A 27,309-nucleotide genomic window follows, 5' to 3' on the forward strand; every position below is an offset into this window, starting at 1 on the left:
ACCACATAAGTTCACGCATCATCTCTCTGGAATCTTCCAGCGTGGGCTATAACTGTGGGCAGAGGGTCTGATGCCTCCCTGTCACTGCTTCCTCATTGTAAGGGCTGGGGATGAGGGACATGGTGCATTGCAAGTTGTCATGTCCAGTCGCCTGTAGCTGGAGAGCAGCCCCGAAGAGGAAGGGGTGGGTGGAAACCTGGAGAATGGAATGGGGTTGGGGCGGAAGCAAGAAGGCTTAGGATGAGCCGCGAGATTTGGGAATGCAAATCGCCCTTCCCTTGTCAGATTTATTGCGTCAGATTTTTTGAAGCTGTTTATTTTCTCAATAGAAAGCAAACTAAATGTAAACAACCAACCATTTGATAATTCTTTTTTTAAATTTATTTATTTTTTGGCTGTTCCACACGGCATGTGCGATCTTAGTTCCCTGACAGGGATCGAACCCATGCCCCCTGCAGTGGAAGAATGGAGTCTTAACCCCTGGACTGCCAGGGAAGTCCCCACAATTTGATAATTCTTAAGAAAAAAGTCTGCATGTTAGCTACCATATCCAAAAGTGGCTCCAGCCTGCTTCTCTTTCTGCTTCTTCAGTCCTACAATGCAGTATCTCTAAAAGGGTGCTGCGAGGTATGTTCACTGACACATGTAGAAAAACAATTCTGTGGTTCAGAGAGACTGGGGAAAGCTTAGCTTAAGTGAAGGAATCAGATTTTTTTTTTTTTTACTGTAGTGCCTTTAGAATCTGTTGATGTGCACAGTTTTTTGTTTGTTCGTTTGTTTGTTTTACTGCCACACTGGCAGTCTCAAAGGCAGTGGAGGGATAACAGACAGCACTTCCAAACTTGTCTGACCATAGAATTTTTTCCATGGAACGTCTTGGGAAAATAAGGCTCCTTGGAGCATTCTTGGGCAAAAGCTACTCCATTATTATTCATTTCTCTTTATTATTTAGTATTCTATACTATGTATTATTCTTTAGGGTGAATCTTCGTAAAGACCATGATATGGCAAGTAAACTCTCCGTTCAGGGCATGGAGACCCTCGTGTATTCACTGGCCATTTATGCAGTGTGGGTACAGAAGCCATTGAGACACCTGCCAAGGTAGAGTGGGTGGGCTGCGACAGGCGCACGATTGGAGCCTCCCAGGCCTGCCACTCCGGTTCTACCACTTATTTCAACCTTGACCAGGTCTCTCAGTTTCCCTGGCCTTCAGTTTCCATGTCCATAAAAGGAAAAGATAAAAATATCAGCTTCTCAGGACTCAGTTCCAAGCTTAATGCCTGGCATGTAGGAGGAGCTAAATAAAGAGAACGATTGTTTTTGCACATGCTATTAAGGCTGTTAGGTGTTCCCTGCTGCCTTTTCTTCTAAAACAATTGACCTTGCTGCTCCCCATTGATCTGCACTAAGAACAAATTCAGTCTCGCATTTAGAATCTCCCCTCCCCCAGCCAAGTGACCCCAGTCCACTTCCCAGGCAGTGTGCAGAGTGGAAAAAGGCCCAGATCTGGGTCTGATTCTGATTCTCCTTGCCAACTGACAACTGGCTTGCCCCTTCTTAACCTGGTTTCTTCCTCCGTAAAATAAAGGGAATGAAATATTACCTAATTCTTAAGGTTGCTGTGGGGGAGAAATGAGAAGGAATTCGTATAATACGGCTGGTACTTGCCTATGTACAGTAACTGCTCAGTTAATGGTGGCAATCATTTTACTATTGTTATTATTATCAATCATCACCCTTCCACCTGTGATTCTCACCTGAGAAAAGAGATATATCTCTTAGGGTGTTTTTCCCCCAACTATATTTATTCTGAATGCCTAGCTCCCACCCTAGAGGGACGGGGATACACTCTTCTCCCCTCCTGCCCATTGAGAAATGCAGCCATAGTGATTCACTGGCACTGGTGGGAAGGTGTTTAAATGTTGAAGCATTTGTAAAATGCTTAGAACGGTACCTGGCATACGGCACTAGGTCCAGGTTTATTAATGCCGGAGCTGCCATAACAAAATAGCACAGACTGGCGACTTAAACAACGGAAATTTATTTTCTCACAGTTCTGGAGGCTGGAAGTCTAAGCTCAAGGTGGCGGCAAGGTTGGTTTCTTGGGAGGCCTCTCTTCTTGGCTTGCAGATGGCTGCCTTCTGGCTGCTTTGCCCTCCCATGGTTGTCCCTCTGTGCACGCACACCCCTGGTGTTTCTTCCTCTTCTTAGAAAGACACCAGTCATATTGGATTAGGGCCTCACCCTAATGGCCTTATTTTAAGTTAATCACCTTTAAAGTTCTTAACTCCAAATACAGTTACATTCTGAGATACTGGAGGTTGGGACTGGACTTCAACATGAATTTTGTGGAGATACAGTTCAGCTTACAACAGATGCTAAACACCTCAGGTATGTAAGAGCAGCAAGGGAGATGGGTCTTACTTATCCATTCCTCTTTAACTTTATGAATCTAATCCAGAGTCTAGTCAAAAGATACCACCATTATGCAGTAATATAGCTCATAAAACATTGCTGGGTGATGGGAATACAGAGATGAAAGAAATGAGATCTTTTCCCTCTAGGAACTTAACAGAGGTTTGGGGTGACAGATGTGTGATCTACTAATAGCATGGATTAGGAGAAGGAATTTAAACCAGATGTGAAGGACCAGTACAACTTATCCAAGTTGAAATGGCATCCTGGGCAAGGGACCAGTGTGGAGGACAAAGGCAAGGGGAAGAGGAGTGAACGTGATTAATGTTTTGGGGGGACACATCCATGAGAAGATGCAGGGGGAACAAAGGTCAGAGGGGTGGAAAGTGGTGGGGGCACTGGGGAGAGGAGCTGGACAGGTGAGTGTTGGAGTCCACAGCTCCTTGAACACCCTCTATGCTTTCACACCTGGGCACCTCCATCCGTGAATTCTTTCCCCAGTTTTATCCTTCCCTCAAGTCCCACCTTCTCTTTTCGAATCCACTGTGGTGGATTATTATTTCTGCTGAGGTCTTATTTCCTGATGATATTACGCATTACTTGAAGTCAAAGATGACATCTTTAATCATTTATAATCCTCAAACCACAAGAACACTTTGCCTAAGTACTTTGCCTATTTGAATCGAATCAAGTCATGACTTACTGCATGATTTAACTTGCTGCTCACCACTGTCAGATTCCAGTTTTGAAGCCCAGGGACACACAGACCAGGCAACAAAGCACTAAGCTCAAGGGCAATCATCACATGTATTCCCATGCACAGAGCTGTGCTAGGCAATATTAGACAAACAGTACTGGCCTTCTAAGAACCTGTCTTTTCAAAATCTATACTGTTGGCTACATATGGGGAGAGTTTATGTAAATAATTAGAAGAGTTCAGCTTTCTGTTACAGTTATAGCTTTGTTTTAGGACTCTATGTTTGTCTGTACTGTACAGTCAGGTTGTTAGGTGGTTGTTCCATGATACTGGAGCATTCATGATTAGAACAGTTCCCCCTCTGCATGTATTGAAGTCAGAATTCATTCAAATCCAACTACACACATAAGCTGGCAACTGGGGTTCTGCTGTTCCCTCAACTGGTCCCACATACTGAGCTTCTTGAGGCACTGATTTCATGTCGTAAGCTACATAGTTTTCATAAAACATGTATTAGGATTCATTTAACCACCCTAAATAACGTGTGTTAATTTTGTGTATTTGTGAAAGGGAGCCATCACTTTCTGGGCGATATAAAGGATTTTCAGGGGTAATTTTGACTCACATTTTCACCTTCCTCCCCGATTATCCAGCCCCGTAGTTAGATGGGCCCCTGCTGTTTGAGCTCCTACTATGTGCCTCATACGTGGCTGGGTCCTGGTATAATGGGAGGGGTGAGATTCTGACCCTGACCTAGAGGAGGCCATAGTCTGGAAGGGGACAAGTGTGTGACAAATGTGGTACCTTCAGTATGCGTGCCTTCAGAGGCTGGGGTGGGGTGGGGGAGGAGGCTGGCAAGCAGCAGGGAGTTAAGGAAGGATCTAGAGATGTCATCTAAACCTAAGCTGGCTTTGAAAGAGAAAGAGTCAGTCAGATGAAAAGAGGAAAAGGGAGGTTCAGATGAAGGGAAAGAAGATGAGAAACTAAGTAGTTTCGAGGAACTGTAAATGATTCCATTACCTGGAGTGTTAAGCGAAGTAAGATAGCAGAGAAGAGGTTCTGTTTCCTTGAAAAGGAGCTGAGACTTTGTTCTGTACACCTATGTTTCCCATAAAGCACTTGAATTCCTTGGGGTGCTTGGTAAAAATGAGAATTCCTGAATTCCGTACTGCATTTACAGAATCAGAATCTCTGGGGGAGGGACCAGGAATCTGCATTCTACCAGCTCCACGATGCTTCTGCACACTGAGGTTTGAGAACCATGTGCGTGATGGGGAGGCACTGAACAGTGTAATGCAATGTAGCGACTTGCTGAGACATTGATTTTTAGAGAGGCTGGGGACATTATAGGGGATCTACTGACAATGTCCCCCGGGAAGCAGGGAGCTGCTTCCTGTTGCAGTAGTCCATGTGAGCTGTTACAAGTGCCAGAATTAAGAGTGATGCGGTGGAGTAGAGAGGACGTGGCAGATTTATAACACGCTTAGGAGGGAGAGCGCAGGACTTGAGGACCAAATTGAACTTCCAGCTGTTTGACTTGAGTGATGTAGGGGGGATGTAGTGAATGGTTAAAGCTGTGGCCTCGGAGGCTACACAGCCTTGGGTTCCAACCCCAACACTGCCACTTTCCTACCCATACAGTTGGGGAAGTTACTTCACCTCCAGTTGCCCCTCTCCAGCCCTCCACCTCTGGTAACCCCAAGTCTGATCTCTTTTCTGAGTTTGGTTTTTTGTTTTTTGGTTTTTTTTAGACTCCACATATAAATGAGATCATACAGTATTTGTCATTTTCTGTCTGACTTATTTCACTTAGCATAATACATTCAAGGTCCACCCATGTTGTTGCAAATGGTAGGATTTTTCTCCCTTTTATGGCTGAATAATGTTCATACATGCACACACACACACACACACACACACACACACGGCCCACAACTTCCTTATCCATTCATCCATCGATGGACACTTAGGTTGTTTCCATGTCTTGGCTGTTGTAAATAGTGCTGCTGTGAACATGGGGGTGCACATATCTTTTGAGTTAGGGTTTTTGTTTCCTATGCAAAAATACCCAGAAGTGGAATAGCTGGATCATATGGTAGCTCTATTTTTAATTTTCAAAGGTCCCTTATACTGTTTTCCATAGCGGCTGTACCAATTTACCATCCCACCAACAGTGCACAAGGACCAACAGTCCACATCCATGCCAGCATTTTTTATCTCTTGTCTTTTTCTTGATGGCCCTTCTCACAGGCATGAGGTGGTATCTTGTTGTGGTTTTAATTTGCATTTCCCTAATGACTAGTGACGTTGAGCATCTTTTCACGTGGCCTTTGGTGAATCTTCTTTGGAAAAATGTCTATTCTGGTCCTTTTCCCATTTTTTAATTGGGTTATTTAGTTTTCTGCTACTGAATTGTATGAGTTCTTTATGTATTTTAGATATTAACCCCTTATCAGATATATGGGGTGCAAATATTTTTTCCCATCCTGTAGGTTGTCTTTTCACATTATTATTATTATTATTATTATTTTTAAATATATTTATTTATTTTATTTTATTTTTGACTGTGTTGGGTCTTCGGTTCGTGCGAGGGCTTTCTCTAGTTGCAGCAAGCGGGGGCCACTCTTCATCGCGGTGCGGGGACCGCTCTTCATCGCGGTGCGCGGGCCTTTCACTATCACGGCCCCTCCCGTTGCGGGGCACAGGCTCCAGACGCGCAGGCTCAGTAGTTGTGGCTCACGGGCCCAGCCGCTCCGTGGCATGTGGGATCTTCCCAGACCAGGGCTCGAACCCGTGTCCCCTGCATTAGCAGGCAGACTCCCAACCACTGCGCCACCAGGGAAGCCCACATTATTTTTATAAATTTATTTTATTTTATTTTTGGGTGCATTGGGTCTTCATTGCTGCACGTGGGCTTTCTCTAGTTGCGGTGAGCCGGGTCTACTCTTGTTGTGGTGTGCAGGCTTCTCATTGCAGTGGCTTCTCTTGTTTGGAGCACAGGATCTAAGTACGTGGGCTTCAGTAGCTGCGGGTCATGGGCTCTAGAACACGGGCTCAGTAGTTGTGGCCCACGGGCTTAGTTGCTCCACGGCATGTGGGATCTTCCCGGACCAGGGATTGAACCCATGTCCCCTGCATTGGCAGGCGGATTCTTAACCACTGCACCACCAGGGAAGTCCTTTTCACATTATTGATGGTTTCTTTTGCTCATTGACAGAAGTGTTTTAGTTTGGTGTAGTCCCACTTGTTTATTTTTGCTTTCCTTGCTTGTGGTTTAGGTGTCATATCCAAAAAATCGTTACCAGAGCTCAAGTCAAGGAACTCTATTCCTGTTTAATTCTAGGAAGAAATTAAACCTGGTTTCAGGTCTTATATTTAATCCATTTCAAGTTAATTTTTGTCAGTAGTGTAAGACAGGGGTCCAGTTTCGTTCTTTTATGTGACTATTCAATTATCCTAGTACCAAGTTTTTTCTCGCTTGAGTATTCTTGGCTCCCTTGTGAAAATATTAGTTGACTGTATATATTTGGGTAATTTTCTTGGCTCTTGATTCTGTTCCATGGGTCTGTTTGTTTTTATGCCAGTACCATACTGTTTTGATTACTATAGCCTTATATTATAGCTTGAAATCAGGGAGTGTGATGCCTCCCTGCTTTGTTCTTTCTCAGAATTTCTTTGGCTATTCAGGGTCTTTTGTGGTTCCATATAAATTTTAGGAATGTTATTTCTACTTCTGTAAAAATTGCCATTGGAATCTTGATAGGAATTTCATTGAATATATAGATGGCTTTTGGTAGTATTAACATTTTAACAATATTAATTCTTCCAGTCCATGAACACAGAATACCTTTCCACTTATTTGTGTCTTTTTCAATTTCTTTCATCAATATCTTGTAGTTTTCAGAGTAGAGATCTTTCACAAACTCCTTGGTTAAATTTATTCTTAAGTATTTTATTGTTTTTGATGCTATTATCAGGGAAATCAACATCTTTGTTTCTTTTTCAGAAAATTCATTGTTAGCGTATAGAAACGCTACTGAACTTTGTATGTTAATTTTGTATCTGCATCTTTACTGAATTCATTGAAATCAGCCGTGGTGGTAGCATTTACACAATAGAAATGGGCCAATGCTACAAATCAGAACTCCTCCCCCAGCCCTATAGCCCCTGCCCCTCAAGAGCCAAATTACCAGGACAACATATAATCATCCTTAGCTTTGAAGGAATGGAGGCTCAGGAGAGCTCAGGAAGGAACCCAAGCCACCTGTGACTCTGATGCCCCTGCCTTTTCAATTGCACGACGATTCCTCTTCATCTAAAATGTCCTTTAACTACTGTGGTTTTCCAAAGTTGAGATATATGACATCTCCCACACCTGAAAACATAATGCATGCCCACTGTGAATGAGTTATTGTCTTACTCTAATATTGAATTGCAAAACAGTCCTGAAGGAGTGGAAGGAAGTGGCTTAGGGCATCTGTTGATTCCTTGAAGCACAGGGATTATTTTTCCCTGCACTGTCAGAGTTTGCTGACTAGAAGTCATGAGCTGGTTTTGTCAGCTACTAAAAAAAAATCATTGAACAAAGGGGAAGCCTGAAGAGGTGGGAAGGAGTGAAAGAATTACAGATGAATTGTTTCAAATTATGCAATTCATCCACCATACCTTAATGAATCCTTGGGATGTGTTGAATGAACCGTTCATTTGTACTCTAGATCAGTGTGCTCTCTTGTCATATCAAATGGATGTGTAAAATCACTTAGCATGAGTTCAGAGGCTTTACAGGAAGGTATATTTTTTGCCCCTCTTCCCTGCCTCATCTCTGCAAACCAACACCTTCCCTCCCTAAAAGGAAAGGAGAGCATGCTAATTTGGCATCTGAGGTCATTATAGGAACCCTGTCCCCACCCCTTGAGAATCTCATCCTTGGAAACTCCTCTTGCATTTCAAATGTAAAAAGATGCCACTGTTATTTACTGAGGGTCAGGCACTGCGCTGTGTTGTAGGATGCAACAGAGAACAGGACAGATGTTGCCTCATCCCCCAGGGAGCTCATAGTTTAGTGAGGGAGGCAGTGAACCAGTTAAAATGGAGTTTTCTGAAAGATTTAATGGAGAAAGCATGATCCATGTGAACCCAAAGGGTAATTATCCTCACCTCAGAAACCTGATATCCTAATGTCCAATTAGAAGCAATGTGTGTATTTAAAAAATATATAAAGGGTCGGGAGAACCAGGTTTTATTCTTTGCTCTGTCTCTTTCCTACCTTTGTGATATGCCTAGCTTCAATTTCTCATCTATAAAATGGAATGATAATATTTATCCTGCTAACTCTTGGGGTTGTTATAGTGAGCGCACAAGAGAATGTATATGAAAGTGCTGTAAATATTACTGAACACTTCCTTTTCCCATGATGTAATGTGGGTTGTAATTTACTCAGTCATTAATAATTCATTTAGGGACCCATTCATTCAGCAAACATACATTAAACACGTACTTGGTTAAAGATCAGCAAACATACATTAAACATGTGCTTGGTTAAAGATCCTGTGTTAGACCCTATGTTTGGCTCAATTTCATCCTCTTGCATTATCCCATTCTAAGTATCTAGTTTCATTTAGCATTAATTTTCTTACTAAGTTGGAGTGGGGGTGAGAGAAATTTACAGTTATTGATCCCCTATTTCAATCCAGGGACCTTACTTCTGTCATCTTCCTGGAGGCAAGGGCAGGAGCACAGATGAGAAGCTGTTGGTTTGAAAATTCATTCTGTGCTTCATAGGCTAGTTTAAAATCTGGGATGTCTGGGGAAAACAAATATAATTATCTTATGGAATTGTTGTCAAATTGTTTATAATTACTTTTAAAACTCACATTACTCATTTTACTAGCCAAAATCTAACCATCAAGTGAAATCTTTTACATCAGAGTAGACAGGAAAAGATTTTATAACTACTGTATATGTTTTATGTTACATTTATATTTGTTATGAAAGAACTAGTTTTCATTATTTAGAATACTTTGTGGAGGGTGGGGAAATTTTCTATAGACTAAATAGTATTTACTAAATATTTTAAAGAGGGACTCATGACCCCAAATTATTTCTAACTTCTGGAATTTCTGTTTATTTTATTTTGGTCGCAAGACACTTTTATTTTGGTCCCAAGACACTTTACAAACACTTGGACTTTGGGCATTTCAGCATAATGATACTATGCTGTAGTTCTTCATCATTACTCAACATTAAGATCTTTCTAGTTTAACTGCTAGTAAAAATAGTCAGCATTAATTGTCCCTCAAGAGTATGCTGGTAGATTTCCTTTAATCCTTAGGAGTAACACTATGTTCCTGCTGTACTTAAAAAAACACAAATAAAGTTTTTTGTAAAAAAAAGAAAAATGATGATCAATAGCTCTGACAGGACAAAAGATGCTCATAAGAATCAAGTGTTGTTACGAAAATGCCAACCCCAGCTATTTGGAAACCGAGCCCTGTGGCTTAAAGAGAAAGATTTTTTAAAACAAGTATAAAATTTAAATGGCAATGCCTGTTGCATCTAGCTCTTTCAAAAGTATGTAAGCAATCTGGGACTAACAGATGTGCCTCCAACCCTGTGATTTTTTATTTACCTGTGGGGCAGCAGACTCAAGCTCTAGTTGACTTGAGACCAAGAATAACAGGGGGGCCAACACGTCGGCCTGGAGCTTGGAGGGGGTCGGAGAACCTCCTGCCAGCAGTGTGGTCCTCTGCAATGCAGGTGTGTTGCTCTCATGGCAGGTACTGAGCATCCTTACATTCATTTCACACTGGGCAGAATCTTCCTTCTCCTTGGTCCAAGTGGTACTGGTACAGAGTCCAACTAAATGTCTTCCCAAGTTTTAAAATTATACCCCCAAGTACAATTCTTTCCCATTTATACTGACACTCAAAAATGTGTGTTTATTTCCGCAGAGAAAAAAAAAGTGCTAGTATTTTTTGCTCATATATTTTCCTTCCTTCAGCATCACCTCTATTTTTTCCAAAGGACAATTAAATCTCTTTGACTAAGGCACCCCTGAACTTCTACTAAAGCACGTGTCTCCATTTTTCCTTTCATTTCAAAACTCAACTGCTGCTGCCTGCAGAGCCTTCTCTGAATAGAATAGGCTTTGTCCTTAGCAGGATGGACCAAAGTTTAAATAGAAGAGGGCAGCAGGCAGGTTTAAGGACAGCAAACCAATGCTCATGTACTCTGTGCAGATGCTTCTTACTCCCCTCCCCGTTTTCAGTATTTCTTTCCCCTGCCTGTATGTCCTCTGAGCCATGGGTGCACTTCCAATTTTACAAAAGCAGGATCTAGAGCAGCCTGGGTTTTTCTTTACGGTCAATTCTTCTCCAGTCTCACTGGTAGGACTCTTTTTTATTATGTTTCTTTATTTGGTCCTCAGTTCTTGATCCCACTAATAATTTCCATGCTTCTATTTATCAACCTGTTTTTTTTTTTCTTTTTTTTTGGCTGTGTTGGGTCTTTGTTGCTGGGCGCAGGCTTTTTCAAGTTGCGGCGAGCGGGGGCTACTCTTCGTTGCGGTACGTGGGCTTCTCACTGTGGTGGCTTCTCTTGTTGCTGAGCACAGGCTCTAGGCGTGCGCGCTTCAGTAGTTGTGGCTTGCGGGCTCTAGAGCACAGGCTCAGCAGCTGTGGCACACGGGCTTAGTTACTCTGCGGCATGTGGGATCTTCCTGGACCAGGGCTCGAACCCATGTCCCCTGCATTGGCAGGTGGGTTCTTAACCACTGCGCCACCAGGGAAGCCCTTTATCAATGTTTTTGATGAATTAAGTTTTTATTCTTGAGAGACCTGGCCTTGCCCCCACTACCTTTTAAAAAGTATTTATAAACTGAGCATTTTAGAAGAATTGTTTCTTTTCCTGGTCCTTCGGTTTTGCTGTACCTGTTAACCAGGTGTTACTCAGACATCAGAAGGAATGACCAAAAGCTAATACAAAGTGGGCACATACCTCCTTCAGGGGCCAACCACCCCTTTCCCTGCCACCCACCAACAGATGCCAACACACCATTTTTAGAGTGTTAGCTGATCCCATGGACTTGAATACTATAGGGATTCTGTGCAGATCAGGTATAAAGATCATCTCTGCTGAAACATCTGAAATAAAGTAGAATCGTTTGTCCTGCAACCTAGAAGACATTCTTTTGAGGATCTGGATCTCAGAGTTTTGTTTCATGTTAGGAAGAGATAGAGAGGCGGTGAGTCATCTTGTTAGGGTCCAGGATCTCAATAAAGCAACTACCCTGTAGGTCTGGTGAGAACAAGGTGATAAGATGGTCCACCCAGCAGTTCTGTTGTTGATTTTGTTCTGAGTTTAATTACATCGCAGTTTTACTTCCTAAATGCAAAAACCAGTTTCAGAAGAGTCTACCTGTTCCTAAGCAGTCTAAGCATGAGCTTGACATTGGCCATCGGCAGCATATCTTTTCTACTGTTTCCTGAGGCCCTGCATTGACCTCTAAAAACAAATATCAAGTTGCTATTTTGAATATGAATGAAATGATAAAACTGAGGCATAGCGCTGTCTCCAACTATGAAAGTTTAAACCTCCTTCCTGGTCATTTCTGAGCAAAGTTCCTTCTGTTAATATTTGCATGGTCTTATTAAAATAAGTTATAAACACTTCATTTGAAACAAAAACAAACATCTGTTAACTGTAGTCACCTTAGCTTTATTTTTTCTCCTGCTTCATCTCTTCCATAAGAAACTCTAGAAGGATGAGAGTATGACTTGGATTAATTAATTTTCTTTTGCCTTTCTTATTTATTTAATCTAGAAAACATGGTCAGGATATCTTTTACAAGAAAGATACACAGCTTATGAGATAGCGAGTCTTTGAAAATAAATCACTCCAGTGTATGAAAATCAGTCCGCTAGTTTTATAACATCTCTGACCTTACGATTTGTTAAAAGTGCTGGAAGTCAAGTGTCCAGGTGTCTAAGAGCTGCTGAGTGAGAGGGTGGGATTTTGGCACAGCTCTCAAATAAGGCCCGCTCCCAGAAAGTGTCCTCAATTGTAACATTAGTTTTTATAATTGTGTCTTTGTGAAATCTAAATATATTTTAATCATGTTAATATGCAACTATAGTTTAATAAGAGAAGATTGGTATTTTCCCCCCAAAAGGTGATTTTGCAAAGACTTTACAGAATTGGTCTGGAAGAGAAGTTTAGTAGAATATGGATTAAGTCAGGGGAGGGGTTCCTCTTTTTTTTTTAAGTGTAATTTAAAAAAACATTACATTCTCAGGCTACCTATAGAAGACTGAATGTTCTCTTGCCGAAACTGAGAAATCTAACTATTGTTTAATTTTCTGTGGTTTTATCGTTTATTTTTAGGAACCAAAGGAAGAAATAAAGGGGAATTTACAAATCTTCAAGGGGTAGCAGCATCTACAAATGGGAAGATATTAATTGCAGACAGTAACAACCAGTGCGTGCAGGTATGGCCCCTAATTGTATACCTTTAACCACTTACACTGATAAATAGATAGACCTGCATAGTTTCCTACTTAAGACTTAAGATGCAAGGAAAGAAAGGGAAGCTTATGATGTGTGTATAGACTTTTCTTCAAATAGAGTTTGCATGTTCTGACCTGTAGTACTTATGACAGATGTTCTTGCCTGTCTTTCCCACTCATTTCTATGCTAGTTCACATTCCAATGATTGTAATTTGTTTTCCAGATATTTTCCAATGATGGACAGTTCAAAAGTCGTTTTGGCATACGAGGACGCTCTCCCGGGCAGCTGCAGCGGCCCACGGGAGTAGCTTTGCATCCCAGTGGGGACATAATCATTGCAGATTATGATAATAAGTGGGTTAGCATCTTCTCATCAGATGGGAAGTTTAAGGTAAGATTAACTACAACTGGCCAGTTGAGAGAAGGGACAGGAAATACAAGATGAAATTGTCTTTTTCTTTGGATCTCAGATCCAATAAAATACTCAGTTTTTCATATGTAAAGACATCTTGACTTCATTACATCTAAGTTTAATGAAGTGAGAGTCACAATGACATTGTCATAAATCTACTCATGTATAACCTAAATGTGGCTTCATTTTATAAAGCAATTAGTTTGCTCAGTTGCTTTCTTTTATACATTTTTAAAAATATTCTTTTCCATTATAATTTATCCCAGGGGATTAGATATAGTTCCCTGTGCTATACAGTAAGACCTTGTTGTTTATCCATTCTAAATGTAACAGTTTGCATCTACTAACTCCAAGCTCCCAGTACATCCCTCTCCCTCCCCCGCTCCTTCTTGGCAACCGCAAGTCTGTTCTCTATGTCTGTGAGTCTGTTTCTGTTTCATAGATAGGTTCATTTGTGCCATATTTCAGATTCCATATATAAGTGATATATGGTATTTGTCTTTCTCTTTCTGAATTACTTCACTTAGTATGATAATCTCTAGTTACGTCCATGTTGCTGCAGATGGCATTATTTTGTTCTTTTTAATGGCTGAGTGGTATTTTATTGTATATATGTACCACATCTTCTTTATCCATTCATCTGTCGATGGACATTTAGTTTGTTTCCATGTCTTGGCTATTGTGAGTAGTGCTGGTATGAACATAGGGGTGCATGTGTCTTTTTGAATTATAGTTTTGTCCGGGTATATGCCCAGGAGTGGGATTGCAGGATCATATGGTAGTTCTATTTTTAGTTTTCTGAGGAACCTCCATACTGTTTTCCATAGTGGCTGCACCAATTTACATTCCCACCAACAGTGTAGGAGGGTTCCTTTTTCTCCACACCCTCTCCAGCATTTGTTATTTGTAGACTTTTTAATGATGGCCGTTCTGACCAGTGTGAGGTGGTACCTCATTGCAGTTTTGATTTGCATTTCTCTAATAATTAGTGATGTTGAGCGTCTTTTCATGTGCCTACTGGCCATGTGTATGTCTTCTTTGGAGAAATGTCTATTAAGTTCTTCTGTGCATTTTTTTATTGGGTTGTTTGTTTTTTTGTTGTTGAGTTGTATGAGTTGTTTGTATATTTTGGAGATTAAGCCCTTGTCAGTCACATCATTTGCAAATATTGATATTTTCTCCCATTCTGTAGGTTGTCTTTTTGGTTTTTTTGTGGGTTTTTTATTTTTTTTTATAGTTTCCTTTGCTGTGCAAACAGCTTGTAAGTTTGATTAGGTCCCATTTGTTTATTTCTGTTTTTATTTCTATTGCCTTGGGAGACTGACCTAAGAAAACATTGGCACGATTTATGTCAGAGAATGTTTTGCCTGTGCTCTCTTCTAGGAGTTTTATGGTGTCATGTCTTACATTTAAGTCTTTAAGCCATTTTGAGTTTATTTTTGTGTATGGTGTGAGGGTGTGTTCCAACTTCATTGACTTACATGTGACTGTCCAACTTTCCCAGCACCACTTGCTGAAGAGACTTTTTCCCATTTTATACTCTTGCCTCCTTTGTTGAAGATTAACTGACTGTAGGTGTGTGGGTTTATTTCTGGGCTCTGTATTCTGTTCCATTGATCCATATGTCTGTTTTTGTACCAGTACCACACTGTCTTGATTACTGTAGCTTTGTAGTATTGTCTGAAGTCTGGGAGAGTTATGCATCCTGCTTTGTTTTTTTCCGCAGGATTGCTTTGGCAATTCTGGGTCTTTTATGGTTCCATATAAAGTTTTGGACTATTTGTTTTAGTTCTGTGGAAAATGTCATGGATAATGCTTTTTTTTTTTTTTTTTTTAATACCGTCAGGTTTACCTCAATTCAATGAAAAACAACAACCTTTAGAAAAGGTTATTAAGAGGCAATTTATATTTCCCAAATTAGCCTACAAGTTGTCATTTATGAAGTTCCTTCTACTTTCTCAGTTCCTATCTATCAGTACTTTCTGTGATAGATGATATGGGAGAAACAGAATTAATAAGACATTGTCCCTACCTTTTAAAACTGTAGAAGCCTTTTGAGGAAAAAATACAAATACACAAGAGATAACAGAAAACAATTCATGTCAGCCTTTAAGCAATCATAAATTGTTTGGTACAATCTAGAACCATAGTGTTATAGTATATGATATAGGAATTGGAGGGAAAAGAAAACGGGGGCCAGCTTCATGGAAAAAATGTGAGTGAGCTACACTTGGAGGGATCCCATCATTTGCTGCACTTGCTGTTACTCCCAGCATCATCCTCTGTTTCTTCATCCGGTCAGTCACTGAAGAGTAGAGAGCCCTTTGATGACAACAGAGATCTCTCTTCTAAGGTGTCATCAAAGAATATTGTCATCCAGCCCATTTTCTACATTTGTTCACAAGAAGATTATGAAACACTTTGTCACAGGTATTTTGAAGGCCATGTTCACTATGCCTTCCACATTCCCCCGTCCAGGCTACTCTTTCTGTTGACAACATCAGCTTTAACTCAGATCAAACCGTTGGAATCCCAGCTCTACGGTTTATTAACTGTTTGGCCTTTGGCAAATTATATGACTTCCTTGAGCCTCGATAGCCTCATATTTCAAATTTGGATTTAAAAAATCTGTCTTATAGGATTTGGGTAAGGGTTACATGAGATTTTATTTCTGGATTGTATATGTGCCTTGTATGAAATAGGCATCGAAGAAGAGTTCTTTTCCAGTGCCTCTAATGACCCTGCCCAAAACATGACGTCTGTTTGATCAGCTGTGATTTTGGCTTCATGACCTCATACCACCTCCTGGTAGTCACTCCTTCTTTGTCCAAACTTACAGAGATGATGCTCTTCATAATCGATTCTGGAATCCAGAAGATACACGAAGTTCACTCATTAGTCTCTTATTGGAGGAATTTATATTTTCCTTTTTAAAGTCATTGGATCACCACAGTCACCTCATCATTTTTATTAAAAGAAGTTACTTATGTAATTATTCACCCTCAGGTTGGAGCCTCTGTTTTGCATGGGGCAGCATGTTTTCAATCTAGGAGAATAAAAGCTGTCATCTCTAATTCTACCGTATTGCACAAGAATCTTCAATTGTCATTGATTTGTTTTGTCCCACTAGAGATTTGATGACTCTGTATGATGGCCATATACACAGAAAGTTCTTTTGCCTTTCTGCATTTCTAACTTCCTCCCCTTCTTTTCTGTTTTCATAATTGTATTTGTGGTAAGACATACCCAAATATGACAGGTTTAACATCAATAGAATGAACACTCTTAAGCGACCTCTTGAAAATACCCTTTTAGTTTGGAGACAACTCATTTGTTCTGGTTTCATACCCTAGCAAAACTATGACCTGTCTTTTTAAATTTAGAAACTAACACTAAAATAGTTATTGAAACAGTTTTATATCTACTTTATTGAAATATTTTGTATCTAATACATTAAATTGAAACAAAGGTTTTATATTTAAGAGAGAAGGGTTTCCTAAATTAAGCATTTTTCATTCAGTGGTTCAGTGTTCTAAATGTAATAGGCTTTCTTCTTGGAAGAACTGGATTCTGATAGTTGGAATACTGTTGGTAACAATTGGAATAAACACGGAAGAACACTCATGCCCCCTAGAGGATTGGGGGAATGGATATGGTGTAGTTTCATCATATTCCCTTTTTTTAATAGATACTGATCAAAACCCAAAGGGTAAAAGGATAGCAAGTGAAAACACTTTTGTAGTTTAATGGGATTTCCTCCAAGTCTGATGACTATGACCATAAACAGAGAGAGACTCATTTTCTTCTTCAGTGGAATTCAGTAAAATTAAACAGGTGCTCAGAAAGACAAACTTTTAACACAAATGTGGATTCTCTGTATTTATTCCTAGTAGTTCTAGGGATATAATTTCTTATCTGCTTTTCTTTCTTTTACTCACCAACTTCTTAGCCCTGATTTTCATTCCTCTCTGCCTCGAATTTTTTCCTTTCCATCTTCCCTCCATCTAGGAAACTTTTGTGAGCCCAGAGCAGATACAGAGACCCCTGGCCACCACATATTCTAAAATATCTCATCTCTTCCCTCTTCAATTTAAGGACCTATTTGTTGAGTTAAATACTTTCATTTAACTTTTCCAAAGCCACGGTCTAAAATATCCTTGCTTATTGTTCTGTTTAAGATGGCGGACACATTGTCAGGACACATTGTCTTATTCCACTTGGTAGAATCTAGTGCAGCTAAAGGGGGAGTGATGAAAGGAAATGGAAGGAAAAGAGGTTTTGGTTCAGCATTTAAGTTTCTTCTTTTAGACGTGCACTAGTTCTCATTATATAATAGAATGGCACTGGCCCCTTATTTTCTGTTTTTATGCTACATAGTTATCATCCACTTGGTATTACATGGCTGAGTCATTCTAAGTAACAAACACTGTTCATAATATTAGGTAGTGATAATATTCTTGTTAATACTCAAGAGTTTCCTCTCTTCCTTTTGATCTCTACTGACATATCTACCATCTGACATGAAAGAAAGTATATAATATTTTTTGCAAGCTATTATGTTATAGTCTCTGATCTTTGGGCTAGATCGCAAAATCAGAATTAAATTAACCAACAGATTCCCTTGCAAGAATGCCAGTGTTTCCTTCCTAAGTAAATGTACCTCTTTATTCTAAAGAGATCAAATCTGAATCTCAGTCATTTATAAACTTACAAGATCCTACAAAGTCTGAACCTCCACTGTGGAAAGGTCCCCATCCCTCTCCCCATACTCTCTCTGCACGTATCTTCATGTGTTTGGGGGAAAGAAGATAATCCTGCCAGTCAAGTATAATGTCAGCTGGATAGGGTGGTAGAGAAGGAGATCGTGATTGACAGTCTCCTTTATCCTTCAGAATCTGCATGACCCAGGAGGTAAATAGCATAGCTGCCAGTTTATAGATGAGGAAACTGAGGTTCAAACTGGTGAAAGAAAGGATGAATCTTGCTCTGAAATTTTGGTCCTGGTCGACTGGACTAACTGTGGTGTCATAAAAGTAATTAGGAAATCAGGAGGTGCTAGTTTGGAGTTTCTTTTTTATCTTTTTTTTGGTTTTTTGGTTTGACATTGGTTGAGTTTGAGGTGATAACCTGTAAAATAGGCCATGACTAAAGATATGGATTTGAGAATCTTACACATGGAGGTGAAAGTTGATGCCATAGCATAAATGAGATTTTAGAAGTGTGTAGAGTTGCACTGTCCAATATGGTAGCCACAAGCCACATGTGGATACTGAGTTCTTGAAAGGGGGCTGGTCTGAATTGAGATGTGCCATGAGTGTAAAATACACACTGGATTTCAAAGACTTAGTCCCCCAAAAAGAATGTAAAATAGCTCATTAATAATTTTTATATTGACTACATATTGAAATGGTACCTTTTGGTTATATTGGGTTAAATAAATATATAACTAAAATGAATTCTCCCTGTTTCTTTTTCTTTTTTTGATGTGGCTACTAGCAAACTTTAAGTTACATATGTAGCTTATATTACATTCCTATCAGACAGCATTAACAGAGAGAGGGAAAATAAGGAGACTAAAACAGAACCTTTGAGAATGTAATTTTTTTAGGGTTTAAATTTTTAAGTTAAAAAGTAACAATGCAAATAGATTTTTCAAATAGGCCTACAGAGAAGTATAAAATAAGAGTTTTTCCTATCATCACTAATATCACTTTGGGAGATATAAACACTATTTGGTTTCTTACTTTCTCTTCCAGGAATATGTATACATACAAACACATCTTTAATACAGATGGGCTCAGACTACACACTGTTCTGTACCTTGCTTTGTTCAGTAACATATCTGAAGGTCCTTCATAAAAGCACAGAGAGATCTGCTTCGCCCTGACCTTTTCCATCCTGGTGCCGGGGAGGACTGCGGTTCTTGCCGTCCCTGCCACCTCCCAGTCCCTCTTGCCCACCGCTCCCTCGCCTTGGGTGCTCCTTCTCCTTCCTTGACCTGTCTCATCAGGTCATTGTTCCACATGGCTTCTGAGATAGCCTACTGAATTCTCCCAAATCTACCAAATTGAACATTTGACACCAGTCACTTTAAAAACGTCACGGTAGACAGTGCAACTGAGATGTTGTTGAGGGTAGGCGCTGTGTCTAACTCATCTTTGTCTACCAGGTGCCATGTAGTGGGTGCTCTATCAGTGTTTGTAGAATTAGTGAATAAATGGGTGAATGAGTAAAGTACTACTTTATAAATACTCTAGAAAATGGAGGTAGAAAAGTAAAGGTATAAGACATGATGTATCTTGCAACAAACAGACATTTATATACATACTATAGTCAGAAAAATGAGTAAGATTTTAAATGCATATGGTATATGTTTAATAGAAATCTAATGCTTTTCTGTCATTTTAAAATACTGTGAAAACTGGAACCAATCATCATTATTACCCTGTAACAATGCTAGACTTTGGAAGTTAATATATTGAACAAATATTTGTTGAGTACCTGTTAGGCACCAAGAGGTGTGCTAGGCTCTGAGTACACAGTGCTGGATAAAACAGACATGATTCCCACCCGTGTGGAACTTAATTGTAGTAAAGTTCAATGGCAGATGCCTCGCAATTTCGATATTAATTACGCCATATAATAATGACAGTGACTCCTTCCCTTTAATGACTGCTTAACATGTGCTCTGCTCTACACTAAACACTTTACCTACTTTATTTTATTTAATACATATTCCAGAAATATCAATGGAAGTGACTGAAGTCATTTTTTGACATTTTTAATATATAAGGAATCTGAATCTTAAGGAAATTAAATCCATTTGTGCTGTATCAGGTGTGTCTGAAGCAAGTGACAGGTGTGGGACGTCTTCCTACTCCTCACCCGGTGATCTCTTGCTATACCACACTGCCTCTTTACAAGGGAACTGTGGCCCTAGTTAAGGAGATTCTAGAACATTTTTGGTAGTGATTCCTTAAAAAAATGATTTCCTATAAATATCGGTAACAGATAATGGATGTGACAAAGACAGTTTTCCAAGACAGACACTCATTGTGGCACTGTGCACCTCTGTTTGAACAGTCAAGTAAATGTTTGCTGACACCAGTGTCTGTCTTCATGTTCTGTAGTGCTTTCAACTTCATTTCTGCACTTGTTTCTAACAGACAAAAATCGGATCAGGAAAGTTGATGGGGCCCAAAGGAGTTTCTGTGGACCGCAATGGGCACATCATCGTGGTGGATAACAAGGCGTGCTGCGTGTTTATCTTCCAGCCAAACGGGAAAATAGTCACCAGGTTTGGTAGCCGAGGAAATGGGGACAGGCAGTTTGCAGGTACACTCGATGGTAATATGTAAACCCCCTTTTTTATGCCTCTTCTGCTCACATTTGCATGATGTTGGAGCATGTTGAAGACGCCTCATCCCCAGAGTTTTTGCTGGCTTTGGGAAAGATACTGGGGATGGAAACTAAGCGAAAGCATGGTTAGATGCTGCTCAATGACTCCGCCCACAGTAAGTTCAACTGCAGCCCATGTGTGGCTTTTATTGGTGGCAGTTTACAACTCAGAAGTCTAACTTTCGAATATTAACATTAAATAAAATATAAGCTTTAATAAAATATTTTTTAAATAAAAATGTTTGAGGAACCATGGAGAACCTCCTGGTTCCACCTAGCTTTATTTAAAGAGCTTCTGAATGAGAGTACTTTTCACCTGTCTAGGTGATTATAAGAGAGCAGGAGTTTAGAATATTTGCTAAGCACAGGAAGGGCGGTCTCTTTTCCTTCTTTTTCTGGTGTGCCACTTTGCAATCACTTCCTTTTTTACATCTGCAAGAAGAGGCTGAAAACAGTTGATTAATTTTCTTTTGGAAAGGATGCTTTTGGCAATTCACGTTAATTTGCATAACCTTTCTTTTATGCTTTGTCTCCAGTTCTGCCAGGTTCTGAATGTCACCCAAAATTATAAAGTATGGGTTTCTGCTCTACTTGAAAAAAATGTTACATATTGGTGCTAAGAGTTACTATGTCTCTCCTCAGTGAGAGCTGAGGGTCCTATGTGACTATCAGGGAAGCTGGCAGATGTGACTTTCAGATGGTGGTGCGGAGAATGAATCCTGTTGCTTATTGTTCATTCCACTTCATGAGGGCTGCTGGAACTCTTAGCTTGATCTGGAAGAAGGCAGAGTAGACAGTCACAAGTGTAGAATGCTATCGAATTCATGTTATCTGGAGCCAGAGGTCAGGCTGAATGACCTTTCAAGGACTGAGTTTACGATTCTTTGTTCTTTCTTAAATAACTAAGTTAATATATGAAGTTTCGTAACTACTGTGTTGTTGTAATCATTTTAGTTGTTATGGTCATCACATATTTTTTCCTATCTTTATTTCAGGTCCCCATTTCGCAGCTGTAAATAGCAATAATGAGATTATTGTTACAGATTTCCATAATCATTCTGTCAAGGTACCATAAACACATCAATTGTTGTTAACTTTTAACTGCTTTTATTGAGGACTCAGTCTGGGAGAAAACATAACACTCATATATACCCACAGAACCTAGGGGAGGTAGCCGAAAAGAGTAGATTTTTGTTTCTCCTTAAAGATGCGGGTTTTAATTTGGACATACAGACTTTGGCGAGTCAGAAAAGTGAACAAAATATGGTGGCAATAAGTTTCTTAATTTGAAACTGGTGTAAATGGAGATAACTTGAAAATGAAATTCAAAAAAGCAATTGCTTGAACTTAGAGAGGCAGAGCTTTCTGAAGCTTAACGTTTCGTGGCTATTCAGTAAATTAAAATGGATCACTTTTTTCAATTTTCTGCATTATAAGACCTTTCAAACAAAATTAGATATCAGGACTCTGCTACAGCAACAGATGTGGGGAGGGAAATAGCCCTGGCATGCATTCATGTAGTGTATTTCATACATCTTAGAATCCTTTCACACGCTTGGTGTTCCTGAGAAAACAACTCTCACCCCCTCTCCCAAATAGAGTAGTACATCTTTCTTACTAGGTAGAGGAGAGAAGAGAGATTTGACCTTTATTATGAGCAAACCAGGAAATACTAAAGTGATTGAAAACCAATGTCTCACTTACTGAAAAGAGAAAATGTTTAATAACATTCTAGACCAAGCTTCTCAAAGTGTGATGTGTGTTCCATTGAAGGGGAGGCCAGGTGGTCCTGGGCAGTGCACTGGAAGACATTTTTCTTTTAAGAGTTGTGTATATATTTTTAGAGTTACCTTCTGTTTACATCAAGTCATACTGGTTTGCACTTATAGAAGTGATATAAAGCTTTCCTTGTAAGGAAATTCATTTAAATTTTTCAAAGTGAGGCATTTCAAATGTGAGGGAGGATAAGAAAACAGCAGAGGTGGTAGGCCAATGACTAAAGTTTGCACTTAGAGACAACCATTGAGCAACCAAACTCTAAAAACAATTTGCCATTGTTGACAGCTAGAATAGCTAGATGGGGATAGGATTTTAACGCCCTAAGGTACTCTCTCTTCACTGCTTCGTTTCCCCAGCTCTTCCTGGAAGAAGGTACTTTTAACCTGAGTAAATGGAAAGGCCTTGAGCTTTTGAGATGGGTGTCAAGTCCCTGTGCAAAGAGGAGAGCACAGTGGGCCATGGTGACGGGGCAGGATGAGGGGAAATGGTGCCCGCTGCTGCTTACTTGTAAGGCTGCTTCCTGCTGTGTAGTCTCTCCAGAGTTGCTACCATAGTGGTGGGACTCCATCCCCATCTCGCCCACCTCCCTCAATGCCCAGCCTTGGTAAAAGGAAGAGGACAGTGGGAAAATCTTTGGAGGAGGAGAGAAACAGAGAGCAAAGAGGCAGCAGGGCCTGGGCTTGTGAGGGTCCTCCCAGGGGGCTGTAACAGTCCTGTGTGATGAGCATAACTATAAAAGGATAACTTGACTATTATTACGCTTCCTGCCCTTCACTCTCTTTATAGAGGAATCCTTCGTTTAACTGTAGCGCATTCAACGAGAAGAAAATGCATATAGATCTTAACAGTGTCAAAGGCCAGCAAAGCCTGGCATATGTGCTGCCCACCCCCACTAGAAGACAGTGACGTTAATCAGGTTGCTCTTTTCTACTAAGCACACCTGTGGCCTCCGAGCCTTCCCCGTCCCCACGCCCCAGGCAGCTCTCTGAACCAACTAGTGTTGGTAAGTGGGAGGGCTCCTGTTTACCAGCCCTGACGGGTGCTGGAGGAGGAAATAAAACATATGTGAGTGACCAGACTGCAAGGCAGGAGCAATGAATGACTTTTAAAAAATAGGTACATATAAAGTTCTATAGATATCCAGAAGAAAATACATGTCCATTGCTAAGATCGTCAGGGAAGACTTCCAAGTGGAGGTGGTATTGAGGTGAGCAGAATTTTGAAATCAGAAAAGGATTATCGTCTGACTTATAAAAACTTGCTATAAAAATTTGTTATCAAAAAGCAAAGCTATAAAAAAGATTTCAGCTCATACTTCTGCCTCTTAATATGTTTTCATCTGAATAATTTATAAATAATGGAATGACATTTTTAGATGGGAAAAATAGAAAATATGTGACATCATTATTAAGATTATGAAAACACTTTAAGTTTTCAGTAGTGTAGAGGTAATTTAGTTATTTAAACTCAATTTTCCTCTTATTTAGAGGGGAAAAAAAACAGTCATTTTGTTTTCTCTCTTTTCTTTGACAGTTGTTGCCATATAGCTTTTATGGAATAGTTGGGCTTTTGTTTCCTATATAACACAGGGCAGTTAACAAGAGTTCTAGTATTCAAGTCACTTCTCTGTTGGTAAATGTAAAAACCAGACCTATAGGTCAGGGCTAATGAGTGGGCTAGTTAGTTCTTTAGCTACCTTCACTTTATACCTTTTTCTCATTGCAAAACAGTTAAGACTAAATTTGGCCTTCTCCATTATTTCAAAATGGAGCAGAAGCACGTAAGCTGTTTGAATTACGCCAAGGAAAACATACTAACTCAGAAAGATAAACACAAACAAAAAAATTATTTGTACAACTTCTTTTTTCATATTTATTTTGTATTGGAGTACAGTTGATTTACAACGTTGTGTTTTCAGGTATACAACAAACTGATTTGGTTATACATGTATATATATATATATCTATTCTTTTTCAGATTCTTTTCCCACTTAGGTTATTACAGAATATTTAGTAGAGTTCCCTGTGCTATAGAGTAGGTCCTTGTTGATTGTCTATTTTGTTTACAGTAGTGTGTATATATTAATTCCAAACTCCTAATTTATCCCTCCCCCGTACAACTTAATAAGGGAAAGATCAGAGAATAATGAGTCGTGTCCTCGCCGGCATATAAACACTCCTTTTGGTCTTTAAAACTAGAATGTTTATGTGAAGGAGATAAAAAGAGTCAGGAAAGATTTTAAATGATATCTTAGGAAAAGCTGGCTCCTGTCTCTGTCCTTTCCAAAGAATCAAAGAGGTAGCTTACTTACTTGGCAAGTATGTAATTAATTCAGGAAGTGGTCATGACTTTTTTTTACTTTTTACTTTTTTTTACTTTTTTTTAGGCTTTAGAGATGGAAGTGTCTCACTTTCCCATCATAAGAAACTAAAAGAGGGACTTCCCTGGTGGTCCAGTGGTTAAGACTCCACGCTTCTGCTGCAGGGCATGTGGGTTCGATCCCTGGTCAGGAAACTAAGATCCCGCATGCCGTGTGGTGCGGTGGAAAAAACCCCAAAAACCAAAAACAAAAAGACAAAAAAAACCTAAAAGAAATAGCATCATTTTAATCTTTTATAACCACAGAGATGGCAATAGGAGAATCCCTAAAAGGTCCAGAGATCATCTTCAGATTAGATCTGTGCTCAGATATAGTGACCTCTCTCAGGTCCATATTTTAGGAACCTTATCCTCATGGGCGCCTTGTATGTAACACTTTCTGATTCGTTAATGAGTACTTCTACACGTGTTGCATGATAATGGAAGCTTAAAATAATTCCTGACGTTTCAAAGTATCACCAGAATCATCGAGATAAAATCATACTTACTATAGTCTTATCATTAAACACATATTAAAATTTTAATTCTCTCAAGATTAGTAATCTGAGTAATCTGCAGTTGATACATATACAGTAACACTCTATTAATAAGAATATTTAATTAACTACAAGAGCCCAGTGCTTGACCATATCAGATGTTAGAGAATTTGAGAGTTCTTAAGAGTTCTGTTTAGCCCCAACTTCTGTCAGCCTCCCTCTCTCATGGGCTCTATTCATCAAAGCCTTTGGGTCGTATAAACTCTCTATTCTAACTAAAATATATTCTGAGAAAATCTATTTTAAAAAGCCCTTTACTTATTCCTCACCTGCTGCCATCACACACACATACACGCACACACGCACTCACTCACTCGATGAATTTTCCTTATTATAAATGCGTGGTCCAGCCTACCACCCTTTCTTGTTATGTTGACTTAGTAGAATGGTAGTAAATTCTGAGTATCTGGCTTAACAAAAAGCTCTTACTTTCTGATTCAACTTTGAGTGATCATCCATCCTGTTAGAAGTACAATGCCTGTTCTTGAAATTAGCTGTTAATTTAAACGCAGAAAGAATAATGTTGGAAATTACAGCTCTACTTACTCGTATTAGCTTATGTTTGTATATATTTTATAATTTATAACAGAAGTCTTTTCACATAGCAATATAACCAGATATAAGCTAGAAAAAGAAGTGGTTAACAAATGCTAAATCAGATTTAGACAGTAAATTGGGGAACCACAAGTGAATGGAGGTGTAGCTTGTAGACTTCCCCCTCTTTTTTAAGAATGTCTTAAATAACCTGCTCAGATATTTTTAAAAGCCATAATGTTTGCTTAACTATTTTAATTTAAAATAAAATAATCTTAAAATATTTCATACAGGTGTTTAATCAGGAAGGAGAATTCATGTTGAAGTTTGGCTCAAATGGAGAAGGAAATGGGCAGTTTAATGCTCCAACGGGTGTAGCAGTGGATTCAAATGGAAACATCATTGTAGCAGACTGGGGAAACAGCAGGATCCAGGTAGATTAAAATACGGATTTATTTGTTTAGAGTGATTGGTGTTTGTTGAAAGTGGAGAATCATCTGTACCCCAGACTGGAATGTTTTCCATTTGTTCATTGGTTAGGTAATTAGACTGTAAATAATCAAACTAAAGAAGGTGGAGTAGAAAAAAGTCAACATATTACCGGAGTGAAACCCTCTAAATCAGGGATTCTTAGCGTGTATCCCACACACCCCAAAAGCGTCTGTAGCTAGAATTTAAGCGATCCACTGAACAAAAATATTACATCATTATTTTTACTAATTTCTAACTGAAAATTATAATTTCCTTTAATTATGAATATAGGCAATAATCACAGTACTTACAGTAATACCTATAACTTTGTCACCAAGAGAAATTACAGAAATTTTCGTATTACAATTGTAGACATCTCAAATTATCATTTATACTGATCACTACTTAAAAATTACAGTCATCATTAGACCTATCGTTGTTCCTTGTTATTTAATGTGTTAATTTAAAAAGCACACATATTACTATATCACAGTTCTGTAGCACTTTGATAACTCTATTTTAATATAATTGTTTTCCTTTATAATCCCATGTATTTTGTCTTATGCATTTAAAAACATTACTTTGCTAAATAACCCATGAGTCAAAGAGGAGGTCTCAAGGAAAATTTAAAAATATATTGGACTGAATGAAAATGCAAATATTGCATATCAGAGTTTGTGGAATGCAGCTAAAACATTGCCAAGAGGGAATTCTTTTCCCCCAGCTCTATTGAGATGTAATTGACATAGAACATTGTATAAGTTTAAGGTATACAGCATGTTGATTTGATACACTTATATATTTCAAAATCACATCACATAATTACCATTTCTTTTTTTGTGGTAAGAACACTTAGATGTACTCTCTTAGCAACTTTCCAGTACATAACACAGTATTATCACTGTAATCAGCACCCTGCGCATTAGATCCCCAGGACGTATTCATCTTCTAACTGGAAGTTTGTGCACTTTGACCAATTTCTCCCCTATCCCTACCCTCTGGTAACCACCATTCTACCTGCAAGGGAAACTAATAACACTAAATGCTTACATTAGAAAAGAGAATATGTCTCTAATCAAGAACCCAAGCTCCCACCTCAAGAAGCTAGAAGAAGAAGAGCAAAAACTGAAAGCAAGCTGAAGGAAGGAAATAGTGAAGGTAGTATCAGAAATCATTTACATTC

General features: G+C 39.3%; 1 protein-coding gene across 8 annotated transcripts in view; it reads left to right on the plus strand.

Annotated features, from left to right (window-relative positions):
* Window positions 1-27,309, plus strand: part of TRIM2 (tripartite motif containing 2) — a 260,093-nt gene that overhangs the window by 131,739 nt on the left and 101,045 nt on the right. For 6 of the 8 annotated variants that reach the window (XM_059922630.1, XM_059922629.1, XM_059922627.1 and 3 more), the window contains 2 exons: window positions 12,495-12,598; window positions 12,841-13,008. In XM_059922630.1, the coding sequence (XP_059778613.1) occupies window positions 12,495-12,598; window positions 12,841-13,008 (272 nt within the window). Of the gene's footprint in view, window positions 1-12,494; window positions 12,599-12,840; window positions 13,009-20,195; window positions 20,365-21,422; window positions 21,494-25,948; window positions 26,090-27,309 lie in introns of all 8 variants that reach the window. The other 2 variants (XM_059922631.1, XM_059922634.1) reach the window with 2 other exon arrangements.

Source organism: Balaenoptera ricei, chromosome 5 (assembly GCF_028023285.1).
Source record: "Balaenoptera ricei isolate mBalRic1 chromosome 5, mBalRic1.hap2, whole genome shotgun sequence".
NCBI classification, from domain to species: domain Eukaryota; kingdom Metazoa; phylum Chordata; class Mammalia; order Artiodactyla; family Balaenopteridae; genus Balaenoptera; species Balaenoptera ricei.